Here is a 15,836-nt window from a genome sequence, read left to right on the forward strand (position 1 = left end):
AAAGAAAGAATAAAGAAAAAAAAGAAAGACTGAAGAAAATTAAGAACGAATAAAAAGAAAGAAAGAATGAAGAAAAGAAGGAAAGAATGAAGATACGAAAGAAAGAAATGATGAAGAAAAGAAAGAAAGAAAAAAGAAAGGAAAAAGAAAAGAAGAAAATAATGAAGAAAGGAAAGAAAAATTAAGAAAAGAAAGAAAGAATATAACAAAGAAAGAAAGACTGATGAAAAGATAGAACGGATAAAGAAAAGAAAGAAAGAAAGCATGAAGAAAATAAGGAAATACTGAAGAATGGAAAGAAAAAATGAAGAAAAGAAAGAAAGAATAAAGAAAAGAAAGAAAGAATAAAAGAAACAAAGAAAGAATAAAGATAACAAAGAAAAAATGCAAAAAAGAAAGAACGACTAAAGAAAAGAAGATAAGAATGAAGAAAAGAAGGACAGAACGAAGTAAGAAAAAAAAGAAGGTATGGATTTAGAAAAGAAGGTAAGCATGAAAAAAAGAAAGAAGGAATGAAGAAAAAAATGAACAACCAAAGGAACGTAGGAAGAAATGACGAAAAGAAAGAAAGAATTATGAAAAGAAAGAACGAAAGATTAAAAGAAAGCAAACTGAAGAAAAGAAAAAAAACTAAGAAAAGGAAGAAAGAATGAAGAAAAGAAAATATGATTGCAGAAAAGAAAAGAAAGAATAAAACAAAAACAGAAAGAATGCAGAAAAGAAAGAAAGAAGGAATAAAATAAAGGAAGAATAAAGAAACGAAAGAAAAAGTGAATAACACAAAGCATGAGTAAAGAAAGAAAGAAAGATGAAACGAAAGAAAGACTGTAGAAAAGAAAGAAAGAATGCAGAAAAGGACGAAAAAATGAAAAAGAAATAAAGAAATGAGAAAAGAAGGAAAGAATGAAGAAAAGAAATAAATAAAAAAAGAATTACATAAAAAAGAACAAAGAAAAGAAAGAAAGACTGGAGAAAAGGGAGAAAGACAGGAGAAAAGAAAACACAAAATGAAAAAAGGTAAGAATCGAGAAAAACGAAAGAATTAGAAAAGAAAGGAAGAATAAAGAAAAGAAAGAACGAATAAAAAAGAGAAAGAAAGAATGAAAAAAGAAGAAAAGAATAAAGAAAAGAAAGAAAAATTAAGAAAAAAAGAAAGAAAGTATAAAGAAGGGGGAAGAAAGAAAGATGCAAAGAAAAAGACTGAAGAAAAGAAAGAACGAATGAAAGAAAGAAAGAAAGAAAAATATAGAAAAAAGAAAGAATAAAAAAGAAAGATGAAAGAGTGAAGAAAACAGAGAAAAAAGTACGAACAGAAAGAAAGAATCAACTAATAAAGGAACGAAAAACGAAAAGAAAGAAAAAATGAAGAAAAGAAGTAAAAATGAAGAAAAGAAAGAATGAAGCAAAGAAAGAAAGAATGAAGAAAATAAAGAAAGAATGACGAAAACAAAGGAAGAATAAAAATGAAAGAAAGACTGAAGATAAAGAAGGATGAAGAAAATAAAGTCAGAATGAAGAAAAGGAGTTAAAATGAAGAAAAGGAGGTAAAAATGAAGAAAAGAAAGAAAGAATAAAGAGAAGAAAGAACAGCTGAAAAAAGAAGGAAAGAATGACGAAAAGAAAGAAAGACTTAAGAAAGAAAGGCAGAATCAAAGAAAGGAAAGAAAGAATGAAAGAAAGAATTAAAAAATAAAGAATTAATAAAGAAAGAATAAAGGAACGAAAGAACAATAAAAAGCAAGATAGATTAAAATAAGAAAGTCAGAATGAGGAAAACAAAGAAAGAATAAAGAAAAGAAAGGAAAAAGTAAAAAAAGAAGAACGAATAAAGAAAAGAAAGAAACAACGAAGAAAAGAAGGAAAGAATTAAGAAAATAAAGAAGGAATTAATAAAAGACAGACAGAATAAAAAAGAAAGACTGATGAAAAGTAAGAAAGATAAAGAAAAAATGAATGGAGAAAAGTAAGAACGAATAGAGAAAAGAAATAAAGAATGAAGAAAAGAAAAGAAAAATAAAGAAAAGAAAGATTCAATGAAGATAAGAAGGTAAAAATAAAGAAAAGAGAGAAAGGATAAACAAAAGCCCGAATAACTTAAGAAAAGAAAAAAAACGGATAAAGAAAAGAAAGAAGAAGAAATGAAGAAAAGAAGAAAAACTGGAGAAAAGAAAGAAAGAATGAAAAAAAGAAAGAAGAACAGAAGGGTAGAATGAAGAAAAGAAGGAAAGAAGTAAGAAAAGAAAGGAAGAATGAAGAAAAGCAAGAAAGAATAAAGAAAAGAAAGAAATAATTTAAAAAACTATGAAAGAATGTAGAAAAAAAGACTGAATGAAGAAAAGAACTAAAGAATAAAGAAAAGAAAGAAGGAATGAAAAAAAGGAGTAAAAGAAGGAATAAATAAAGAAAAGAAGGAAGGAATGAAGAAAAGAAAGAAAAGTATGATAGCATTAAGAAAAGAATAAACGATTAAAGAAAAGAAGGAAATATTGAAGTAAATAAAGAAGGAATAAGGGAAAAAAGAATGAAGAAAAGAAAGAAAGAATAAGGAAAAGTAAGAATGAATGAGGAAAAGATAGAAAGAATGTAGAAAAGAAAGGAAGAATAATGAAAGAAAAGAAAGAATGCAGAACAGAAAGAAAGAATGCAGAAAAGAAAGAACGACTGCAGAAAAGAAAGAATGAATAAAGAAAAGAAAGGATAAAATATTAAAATAAAGAATGAATGAAGTAAAGAAAGAAAGAATAAAGTAAAGAAATAATGATTAAAGAAAAGAATTAAGAAAAGAAGGTAAGAATAAAGAAAAGAAAAAAAAATGAAGAAAAGAAAAAGAATAAAGAAAAGAAAAAAAAATGAAGAAAAGAAAAAGAATAAAGAAAAGAAAAAAAAATGAAGAAAAGAAAAAGAATAAAGAAAAGACAGAACGATTAACGAAAAGAAAGAAAGAATAAAGAAAAAGTTAGAATGAAGAAAAGAAATAACGAATAAAGAAAAGCATGAAAGAATAAAAAAGAAAGAAAGACTGCAGACAAGCAGGAAAGAATTATGAAAGGAAAGTAAGAATAAAGATAAGAAAAAAATGGAGAAACGAAGGAAAGAATGAAGAAAGGAAACTAAGAATGAAGAAAAGAAAGGAATATTAAAGGAAAGAAAGAAAGACGGAAGTAAAGATAGAAAAAATAAAGAAAGAATAAAGAAATGAAGAAAGAATATAGAAAAGATAGAAAAAATGAAGAAAAGAAAGAACGAATGTAGAAAAGAAGGTAACAACGAAGAAAATAAAGAAAATTAAAAGAAAGAAAGAATGAAAGAAAGATTAAAATAAGGAAAGACTTAAGAAAATAAAGAAAGAATTAAGAAAAGAAATGAAGAATAATGAAAAGAAAGAAAGAATGTGGAATAGCAAGAATGAATAAAGCAAAGAAAAAAAGAAAGATTAAAATAAAGAAAGACTGAAGAAAAAAGAAAGAATAAAGAAAAGAATAAAGAATCAAGAAAATAATGTAAGACTAAAGAAAAGAACGAAAGAATGAAGAAAAGAAATAACGAATAGAGAAAAGAAAGAAACATGAAAAAAGGAAAGAATGAAGAAAAGAAAGAAAGAATAAAGCAAAGAAAGAACGAATAACAAAAAGAAAGAAAGACTAAAGAAAAAAAAGAAAGAATGAAGAAAAGAAATAACGAATAAAGAAAAGAAAGAAAGAGTGAGGAAAAGTAGGTAAGAAAAACGAAAAGAAAGAAAGAATGAAGAAAGGAAGGAAAGAATGATGAAAAGAAAGAAAGAATAAAGAAAAGAAAAGAATGAATAAAGAAAAGAAATAAAGAATGACGAAAGAATGAACGAAGAAAGAAAAGAAAGAAATAATAAAGAAAAGAAAGAAAGAATAAAGAAAAGTAAGAAAGAATGAAGAAAAGAAGGAAAGAATGAAAGTAAGAAGGAAAGAATGAAGAAAAGAAAGAAAGAATGAAGAAAAGAAAGATAGAATGAAGAAAAAAAAGCCAGAATGAAGAAAAGTTGTTTGTAGCGACAGTATGGTTGTAATGAAGAATAGTTGCACCCCCACTCTTCCCATATTAAATAATAATTTCGAAATAATAACATTAATATTTAAGTGCGCAGGATAAAAGCTGAAAAAGAAGCGATTTGTGTTTATTTGTTTACGTTGTTACGGGTTAATGTTTATGCCCCCATACGCAACCGGAAAGTGGGTTACATCAGTCGTTACAAGGTCATTGGAGTTTTATAATTATATATATATATATATATATATATATATATATATATATATATATATATACACATGCATACATACATATATACGTGTGCTAGTTCATGTATATTCATGTTCATTTGTTTATTTATTTTTTATCTGTTTATTTTCTATTGTTACTTTTAAAATTATTGTATATCTCTATCCTAGAGTAAATTAAAGCTCTGCCTATTTATTGAGCACTGTTGAAGTAAATACATACAGTTTACGCATAAATTTATACTTTTGTATATTAATTTATGTGAGTAAATGTCGGCGCTTTTAATCGGCATGCTGATTGGCTGTTTCTACAATGTGTATGTGAAATTATAATGATCAAGCATTGAAATATATATATATATGTATATATATATATATATATATATATATATATATATACTTCATTTAATCACATAAATTAATATATGAAAGTATAAATTTAAGTGTAAACTTTAAGTATTTAATTCAACGGTGGTCAATACGTAGGTAGAGCTAGGTAGGAAGTTATGAAATATATATGGCGATTAAGCTAGCGTGGATGAAATGCGGAATATTCTGTGTAGTTTAATCGGCATAAATATATATATATATATATATATATTATAACTTACTATATATATATATATATATATATATATATATATATATATATATATATATATAAATATCTATGCAAAATCCGATCCCGCATTTTGCTAATTCCTACCCTCTGATGAGAAGGAAAGTATTTCTTCGAAACTCCGCGGATTAAGGACTATTATCCACTTATCAAGTGTTTCCTTTTCAGATTAAATATGTTTTAACTCTTTTCCAAAGTGTTTTTAACATGTTTTATTAACTATTTGCTCTTATATATATATATATATATCTTATTGACTGGGCGATAGTGAAGGTCCAATTAAGGTCATTTAAAGGTGTTTCAACTATTGGAAATGTTTAACTAAATTAGATCAACTAGTCCAATAAAAATTGTTGTTCAATTTTTAATTTTTTTTTCTTATTTTTTAATTGTGTCTATTGTTTGGAAATTAACGTTGAACTTTTTCCATTTGTATCAGATTGGATGTTTCATTTATGTAATTTGTATTTTAATAGGTAGGAATGTTTAAGCTTATTAAATAGTAGTTATTTTTTCTTTTATTTTGTTTCCTTATGCAAGTATATATATATATGTAAATATACACACATACATAAAAACGAGTACAAATACTATAAGCCTATATATGTGCAGACAAACATGTACGCACCCACACACACACACACACACAAAAACACACACACACACACATATATATATATATGTATATATATGTACACGGAAGAACACAAATATCACATACAAGGCATTTTTTCGTCTTAGTGGAGTTATGGATTTTTTTAAAAATATATATTTCCTGGTTTAACTAAATCAATTATTAATTTATATTTTAATAAGTTAAAATATGAAAGCTTATTAAATGATGGAAATGTTAGCTTTTAGTATGCTTATACATCTACAGTTATATATATATATATATATATATATATATATATATATATATATATATATATATACTAGCAAAAGTACCCATCGCATTATATATACAGTGAGACACTAGACGATACGTACGATACAAGCGCTTATACATACATAAATTTAGTGACACACTTTTATATACACACTATATAACAGCCAGGAAATCACGTCACTTCCGTCGGAGAACAGTTCTAGCTTTCTCAATATGCCGCCGCAGACGAGAATAGATGTAGGACGCCGCGGTCTTAGCCCAGCAGACGCTCATGAGGAGCAATAGACACAAATTGTATATAGAAATGGTATCTCTCTCTCTCAGTTCATTCCTGTACTCTCTCTCTTTCTCTTTCTCTCTCTCTATCCCCCCTCTCTCTCTCTCTCTCTCTCTCTCTCTATCTATCTATCTATCTATCTATCTATCTAGCAGGCTATCTAGCGTTTCCCGGGGAATCTACTTTCATTTCTCCCACCATACTTACGTCAGCTACAAGATGTCAAGTATGACGTCCTCTACTATGGTACCATGCATAACGTCATCGTCTATGCCGTCATACACGACATCATAATATATATTATATATGGTATGATGTCATTGTTTACAAACAAACAAACAAACAAACAGATAGGCAGGAATACGGATTCATTATAATATATATAGATATCGTACCTATGCATTTGATTTCTGTCTTTGTTGTTCTGTTAAATAAACTCTGTAAATACAAACCAACGTCTGCCTTGTTCTCAATAAACAAGTTCGGAAGAAGATACGAAACCCTGGCTACAACAACTATGTATGGCTGTATGATATTATGCACTCGCGATGCCTAGAGTATACAAAAAAAGATATAACATTTTTCCGAGTACAAAAAGTCTTTATTCACGCAAATCTCTTTTAATTAAAAAACGAAATTGCGTCTGTTTCCTCAATATTTCAAAATATCCGCAGTAAACACATGGGCAGTAAACACATGGGCAGTATACACATGGGCAGTATCTATATTTTGATAGGGACGGGTATTATTCAATGGAAAGAAAATAGGCTGAAAAATATGGACAAACAGACAAAGAAATGATAACAAGGAATGGAGCTCTTCATCCAAAGAGTGGTGTTAATAGGTTATATGTGAAAAGAAAAGAGGGAAGACAAGGACAAATAGGTGTAAATCGATATTTAAAAGAAGAAAATAGTCTGAAATTTTACATCTCCAACTGTAATGAAAAGCTTATAAAAGAGTGTGATAAAATTTGAAAAATTGCAAGAAGGCGAACTAGTAAGAAGCAAGGAATTCAAGGCAATAAATGAACAAAAAATGAAAGACAAATAGATTAGGGAGAAAATGCATAGTCAATTTAGTAGATATATTCCAGAGGCAGTGAGCAAGGGAAAATCTGGCGATGGTTGCCTAAATGTGACACATCATCATATCTTATCGCAATAGAAATTAACCCATCGCATGGTGGTGCTGTTTGCCTCCTTAAGATCTTGGTTTGAGCAATGAGGACCCAATCGGCAGTTTTCCCTAAGGTGGTGCATCGTTTGTACCTCTCCACATGGACATAAAGGTGAGGTGTCTAGGCCCCACTTGTGGAGATTGTCTTTTGTTTTAACTTCTTTGGCTCTGGCTCTATTTAGAGTCACCCAGTTTTTTCTACCAAGGTTTGAACCCTGGGGGAGTGTTTCTTTTGGGTCTGTTAGGGCTTCATTTTTTTCCTGCTGTTATAGTCTCGCCATCGTTCCATCCTATAGGAGGCAAATTGACAGGGATCGATTTCCTTTATATTGATGAAGCTACTGCGAGATTTTAGTCTTTGTTTCACTGATTGGTGGCCAAACAGTGAGTGTCTGTGGTCGTTAAGCTGTTTGTACCGTTCTAGTCTGGTGATAACTTCTCGCCTGATATGTGGTGTTGGAATACCAGTTAGGCAGTATAGAGCTGGCAGGGGAGTTGGTCTTAGGGCACCAGTTATGGTCCGGTATGCCTTGTTCAGCACTACATCAATTTATGAACAAGCATGATCTTGCCCATACTGGGGCACAATACTCCGCTGTGGAATGCGAGAGCTGTTTGCCTGTTTTGGGGTCGGCACCCAAATTGCTGGTAGCAAGCTTACTGAGAAGGCTGTTTCGTGATGACAGCTTGCCTTTCAATTTGGTAATGTGTTTTCTAAAAGAGAGTGTTCTGTCTAACCCTAACCCTAACCCTAACCTGTCCACAGTTACCCCCAAGTAGACTGGGAAAGGTTCATGTGTAAGCATGTTGTCATTCCACATGACTCTTAGTCTCCGATTTGCTTGGTGATTATTAAGATGAAAGGCACAAACCTGGGTCTTGTTTGGGTTTGTATTTAAGTACCATTTTTTGTAGTACCTAGAGAGAGGGGTTAGGGCATCAGAGAGTCTTTCTTCTATGATGTCAAAACTATTTGTCTGGATGGCGATGCATAGGTCATCGGCATATATATATATATATCTTTGTATATTTGTGTATTGTGGTTGGTCGTTAGTATAGATATTAAATAGGGTTGGAGCCAAAACTGAACCTTGTGGGAGGCCATTGTTTTGGATAAACCATCTACTCTTTTTGCCATCCATCTCAATATGGAAATGCTGATTACTAAGTAGACATTCAATTATGTTCACCAATGCTGAGTTTTGTATCATTTGGGCTACTTTTAGTATGAGTGTACTATGGTTGACAGTGTCATAGGCTGCTGTAAGGTCTACAAACACAAGTGCCTGTTATTTTTTTTTATCTCAAATCCATCCTCAATGAATTTGGCCAGGTTTAAAATCTGGCTACAACATGACCGACCTGATCTAAAGCCAGCTTGGTCAGTTGAGTGTTGTTCTTCCACTGTTTCCGTTATTCTGGCAAGTATCATGTGCTCATATAGTTTATAGAGAATGCACAGTAGGGAGATAGGTCGGTAGCTCTTAAGTGATGTGGGGTCTTTTCCAGGCTTTAGAATGGCTACTATTCTTGTCTTTTTCCAGATTTTAGGGAGTTTGAAGGATGACGCACAGTTATTTATTAGGGCCAGTAACCACTTTCTTAAAAGTGTGTTACCATCTCTGTGGTTATTCCATCAAGACCCGATGCTTTTCCATTTTATAGTTGAGATATTGCTGCGGTTATTTCGGCTTCTGAGAATGGTTCTAGATGGGCATTGCTGTTTTGCATGACGTGGCTAAGTTCGGCTAAGTTGTGACTTGACAGTTGGGACAGAAGCCCTAATATATGTGCGACACAAGAGCAAGCTCTAGGGCAAAATTATGCAATCACATTGATAAAACGGCTGAAAGTTTCCTATGTCGACTGTGTGGGTAAAAGAGTGAGAATGTACGACACCTCGTCTTCAGTTGTAGGAAAACTAAAAGAGAATACAAGAAACGACTTTGTAATGGGGTAGATATAAGGGTCATTAGGATATGTGAGGAAAAGAGGGTTGAACTGCAGTGGCAAATGGCAGGAGCATGTTCCAGAAGAGGTGATGGAGAGTGATAATGTGAAACTATTGTGGAATATGACTATCAAATATAATAATGTAATGTAAGCAAAGAGACCTGAGTTAGTCTTGTTGGTAAAAGAGGAACACAAAGCAATAATCATTGATATAGAAGTGCCAGCTGATTTGAATGTGGATGAAAAAAGAAAAAGGGGGCAGTCGGAAAGTGCCACTACTTAAAAAGAGAGATGAAAAGATTGTGAAATTTGAAGTTGTACATATTGTGATAGGAGTCTTGGCCAGTGTGACAAAATATTTGACAATTGGATTAGGCAAATTGGGATCCATTGCGATGTTGGAGTACTTCAAAAAACTGCTTTGTTGTGAACCGCCAGATTCAAGCGTAAAATGCTGAAAGACTGAGAAAAAGATGTTGATAACCTATGTTCATTTGTTATGATCCGCCTATCAGTATGAAATCGGCATGTGTGCGTTTGGATTCTTTATCCGGCAGGGGGATGTGATGGATCTAGTGTGTTAGGTATAAGTTAGTATTACGTTCATGCTTGCATACCTTCTCGCTTACAGCTAATACCGCTGGTTAACCTCGTGAAAAGGGTGCAGCTATGCATATGTCTTCCCTGCCAGTACATAGCCTCACCATCATCAAGACTCCTACAGTGAATCCACGTTGGCCACACACGGTAACTGGGTGCCTTGCGGCCTCAGGCTAAACTTGTAGAGGTAGTGCATTATGGCCCACCGATGCGTGGACATGCCCTGGCTCACTACCAACCCCTACCTCATTGTCTTCTGGGTTCTCCTTGGTTGGGCGAAGACAAGGGGAACCAACTCCAAAATCAAACACTACTGCCTTGTGGGCCTTATCAAAGCAAAAGGCTAAAGGATGGGAACGCTGACTTGTAGTTTTCCTTAAAAAGCCATGGAACCTCATCCAGAAAGAAAAGGCACTGTAGCGAACACGATAGGGTAACTGTCTATCTCACTGAGATTACTTTCGGCCAGAAGCTCAGGCCTCCCCTGCTGCCAGTCGTCATGGGTTCGCTCCACTGGACATGAGCATTGGAGGTTCAGAGGGCATCTATCTGATGCGCAACAGATACTGCACCTAAACTGCGCAAGCAAGTTTGGGGCCAAGGTGGAAAGTCCTGTAGTGATGGAGTGAGACTACACCAAAACCAGGGATAAAGCACTGAGGCCCCAACTAGTCATCGTCAAGATTGACGGACTGTATGATGATGATTGAGATGATGATGATGATGATGATGATGATGATGATGATGATGATGATGATGATGATGAAGATTGACGGACTGGATGATGATGATGATGATGATGATGATGATGATGATGATGACGATGATGACGATGAAATCGGCAATACCAACAGCAAGACACAAAATGTGAATAATAATGACAATAATAATAATGAAGGGACTTGGATGATAAAAAACTCAAAATAATACCCATAATAGTAGGAGCACTGGGAACTATTCTGAAAAACTTTTAAAAAAGAATGGGAGAAATGGGAATCAGAGGAATGCCTGCAAAAATACAACGACTAACGATAATGAAAACGGCTGAAATATTGAAGAAAACCCTTGAATGCGGAGAATAATACAAGTATACAGAATGATAAAGAAGCATTACAAGGAATGACGAACACTGAAGCTGCATAACTACAAGTTCTACATCCCCATCACGCATCCTCTCCCATTGTCTCACCACCGCCCCCCCCAAAAAGTGATACCAAAGAGCCGAGAAGGGTCAAGGAGGATGGAAAGACTGAGGAGAGAGCGCTGACCAGACCTCAGATAGACAAGCACAAAGAAAAATGGGATCTTTGGGAGGCATAGTGCCACTCAAATTCCAGTATAGACCAATGGCTGCTGCCAGCGAGAAATCAATGGTAAGCTGCTGTTGTGATGACGCAAATGTATTGGCAAATTCTATCGAAGGTGGTGGAGATAGCTGTATGTCTGGAGAGACATGTTGTCACTCAGCTTCCAGAGAACACCACAAGTTTCTAATCATATCTTTGATGACTTATGTGGACCAATAATAATAATACGACCTGCAAAGGACTGCAATTGTAAAAAAAATACCTATAAACCGACGTCTCCATGCCAAAGTAAAATGCCTGTGTGTTTGAATGAGCCCTGTCTGGTTTCACACAGTAACGAGTAAAGGAGGAAGGAAAACCTGAGGAGAGGGTACAACCAGACTTTTACTGAAAGTGGGCAGAGAGAACGGATACATTGGTGAGACATTCAAACTTAAATTACAGAAATAATCAATGGTCGTTCTCAGCGATAAATAAATGGTAAACAGATGTTGCATTAGCGCAAAATGATTTGCAACTGTTATCAAAAGAGATTAAGAGTGCTGGAATTTAAAGGACACTTTGTTAATCCTACTCCAGCATGGTCCTGGATATGACCTTAAACTATATCCAGTGGTGAGGCCCCAGCTTGCGGGCTTTGGGGAGTCTGGAGTCACCCTTTAATTGCCACTGCTCTCAGGTTCACTCTGACCCGGAGTGGTAGTACCTGTTAGGTTCCCAACTATGGGTTAAATAGAAACTGACTTGAAAACAACAAATATATTCTATTAAATTTTTTTTCTTCAAAATCTTTGGATTCGATTAAATAACATGAAAAGGGTTGATATGCCGTAAAACAAAAACAACCAAAAAAAAACAACCTACTCCATGTGTTAAAAGTGAGCAATCAATAGTGCTGAGTCGTGAGGAGAACCCATATGAGTAAATATTAAGAATAAAAATAATACTAATAATAATAAGAAGGTGAAGAAAAAGAAGACAAGAAAAAGAAGACGAAGAAAACGAAGAATACTGCTACAAGCAAAAGTCGGTAGCTGCACTTGAAAGCGGAAATTATAACATTTGATTGAACATGGACGTACAGACAAATAAACCCATCCAAGCAAGGATACCAGATGTCATGATAGTTAACAAGAAAGAAAGTCCTGTCATCCTGCTAAATCGTAGATTTTGCGTTCCAATAGATCACAAAGTGAATATCAGGAAGACGGAGAAGCAAAGCACATACATGGGCCTGGCCAAAGAGCTGAAAAGGATATGGAATATACAGAAAAACAATATAATTATACTAATAATCAGCAGCATGATAAACTTCGAAAAAAAATGGAGAGATTGAAATCAGAGGAGATGGCTGAGACGACACAGCAGATAACAATAATAAAAACGGTTGACAAATTAAGAAGACCATTTGATACATTTTGATACATTTAATCCATATAAACTATAAAGGATAACTGGCGATGAAGAAACTTCATCAAAAATAAAACGAAAAGATAGAAGAACGCCACATGGAACCAAGAAAACTGAAACTGTAAATGCTAAGTTAACTTTTCTCCCACCCAATAAAAATGCAGTGTCGGCATTAACTGGGACCACACTAAATAGTAAAGAAAAGTTGACGAGGATGGAAAGACCGAGAAGAGAAAGCACTAACCAGACTTTAACTAGATACGTGCAAAGACAACTGGAACGCTAAAGATCCTCATTTCCACCCAAATTCCAGAGATGACAAATGGTCATTGTCAGCGAGAAGTCAATGGTAAGCGGTTGTTGCGATGACGCAATAGTAAGTACAAATAATAGTAATAATAATAATAATAATAATAATAATAATAGTAGTAGTAGTAAAGAAACAATACTTTGCAACTGGATAATTACATTATTGTAAGTTAGCATCCCCCCTTTTCCTTTTTTTACCTCGTTACTATAAACTGGTGCCGCACCAAATAAAACGGAGGTTCAAGGAAGATGAAATAATTGAGGAGAGAAAGCACCAACCAGACCACCGCTGAATGAGTGCAAATAGGACTGGGACCTTTGGGAGGCTTATTGCCACACAAATTCCAGTGAAGACCAATGGTCGCTACTAATGAGAAATCAATGACAGACGACAGTTTTGTCGAAAAAGGTGGAAAGTACCTGTTATTTGGGGAGACTTGTTGTCACTCAGATTCCAGGGAACACCACAGTCTGTTTTCAAAGAGCATTCTTTAATGATGGTTTGGGTAAAAACTCCTAGTGAATAATAATAATAATAATAATAATAATAATAATAATAATAATAATAATAATAATAATAATTTAGAAACCACTAGAAATCTTATACACTGTGTGTCTTCCATCCCACTAAAAATGGTATCAGCCTCCTAAAATGATCGTGAAATGTTAAATAGGATGAAAGGAGCGAGGCGAGAAAACACGTGCAAGACTTCCACTGGAAGAGTGCAAAGAATGCTGGGATATCGGGGAGGCTTACTGCCACCCGCACCCCAATGAAAACCAATCATCATTACCAGTGAGAAATCAAGTGTAAATGGCTGTTGCGATAAAGTATAGTCATTTGCAAACACTATTGTAAGATGTTTAGAGTATTGGAAATCGGGAGGACTTGTTGTCACACAGACTCCAATCGATTCTTATCAGTGAGTAATGGTTGAAAATGGTTTGTGCGCGAATTACTATTGACTAATGATAATAACAAAGTGTCCAGATTACCCCACATACCCAAGTGACCCTCTCCTCCGAGGGCGCATTGAGGCTAAACATTATTAGAAAGGAATAAAACATATTAAGACGCCCACAAGATTACTTAGTTTAAATCTAACGATATACAGGGGGTGTTCCAAAAGAAATGCCTCCTACTTTTTATTCTGTCTGAATGGATTAGAGGGATTTCAAATTGCATTATTATTAAAGACCTGAAATATTCATCTCTCTGTTGCAGATGTTGACTGTGTGAGACCAAGAAAGCAACACTTGTCGTGGACGTGCGTGACAAGCAGAGGCGCATCGCTGAATTCCTCCACACATAAAAACTAAATCGATCAACATTCACTGGCGCCTGTTGAATATTAACGAAACCGATGCATTTGATATCAGCACAGTTAGGAGCTGGGTTTGTAGATTTCACAGTGAGGACAAAGATGTGAGTAACAAAGCGCTTTTTGGATGTTACGATTAAGGCATCAAAAGAGACTGGCAAAAGTGTATTGAGAATGGTGGTGACTATGTAGAAAAATAAATTCAAGAGCACAAAAGGTTGCTCGTTTTAATGGTATCACTTCTGTCTTCTTAACTCTTGGACGTTTTGGTTTTTGGGTTAAAAAAAGGAGGCTTTATTTCGGAACGACTCTCGTATGTGAAAGAAATTTCTAACATCACCTCTCCACCTCTAAAAACAAAACGAGAAGTTGTCGACGGCCCGAAAGAGGACGGGAAAAAGCCGCAGAGAAATAGCACGATCCGAACATCAATCGGAAGCAAATAGAAACTATCATGAACTATTGACGAGACATTACTCTAACTAAAGTTTCCATGGAAACGCAACGGACTGTTATTAACGAATACAAAACACAACACGCAAAGCTAAAGATTGGTACGAAAACACCAAGCGGGTTACAATAATAATAGAGAGAACAGAAGGTTGTGCGAAAATTTGGGGGACTTGCTGCCACTGACAATCCATCGGATTTTATCGGAAAAAAAAAAATTCAGGGGTCCCGATCAATGTGGACAGCTCGTGACTATTACTACTAATACTAATACTAATATTAATTAGATCCGAATATATCCCATAATAATCATTAAATCTGTTTATGAAGGTATAGTCGAACATGTTATCAATTTTCATAATCAAGTTTTTATTATCAGCAATCGATCAAGGGTAACGACTGACGTGAGAACTTCAAGTAACTACTACTACTACTACTACTACTACTACTACTACTAATAATAATAATAATAATAATAATAATAATAATGAAAATAATAATAATGAAAATAATAATAATGAAAATAATAATAATGAAAATAACCACTTACCGTAGATTTGAAAAGTATTCCATCAAAGTCATCTAATCCGTTCATAAAGACGTAATCAAAAGCCTCGTTGAGAGTCATATTTAAAAAAATCGACTGGTTGGTAGCCATTGATTAACGCACGTGTCGAAATCGTCGATAAACACGCAAACATGCCATACGAGGACGCGTCATCCACGCGGCGCGGACGGGGGAATCTCTCTCTCTCTCTCTCTCTCTCTCTCTCTCTCTCTCTCTCTCTATCTATCTCTCTCTCTCTCTCTCTCTCTCTCTGCTACGCTGTTATTGCAGGGCGAGCGCACGACGCTGGTAACGATCTTGTGCGGAGGAAATTCAGGAAAACTCGTCTCAGTAGCGTTTTGACTGTCGACCAAAGAAACACGCGCATGCGAACACACGTACGATTGTTTAGCTCTTCAAATACCAGACTTTTAGAGACACGGAAATCTCCCGCTCTTCATCTCTTTTTTATTCTTTTCTCTCTCTCTCTCTCTCTCTCTCTCTCTCTCTCTCTATATATATATATATATATATATATATATATATATATATATATATATATATATATATATATACATATATATATATATATATATATATATATATATATATATATATATGTATATCCCTCTATTCCATTCTTTTTTTCACTACTTTTTTCTCTCTCGCATTATTACTCTCTCTTACTGTCCATCTCTCCCCCCCTCTCTCTCTCTCTCTCTTACAT

At 34.0% G+C, this 15,836-nt stretch overlaps 1 protein-coding gene across 2 annotated transcripts in view; it reads right to left on the reverse strand.

Annotated features, from left to right (window-relative positions):
• Nucleotides 1-15,582, reverse strand: part of LOC145294101 (FMRFamide receptor-like) — a 412,224-nt gene extending 396,642 nt beyond the window's left edge. For both annotated transcript variants that reach the window (XM_080141172.1, XM_080141174.1), the window contains exon 1: nt 15,113-15,582. In XM_080141172.1, the coding sequence (XP_079997298.1) occupies nt 15,113-15,220 (108 nt within the window). In that variant the 5' untranslated portion in view covers nt 15,221-15,582. The remainder of the gene's footprint in view (nt 1-15,112) is intronic.
• Nucleotides 15,583-15,836: the final 254 nt, after the last annotated feature.

Source organism: Euprymna scolopes, chromosome 15 (genome assembly GCF_053919585.1).
Source record: "Euprymna scolopes isolate OS-2025 chromosome 15, ASM5391958v1, whole genome shotgun sequence".
NCBI lineage: Eukaryota > Metazoa > Mollusca > Cephalopoda > Sepiida > Sepiolidae > Euprymna > Euprymna scolopes.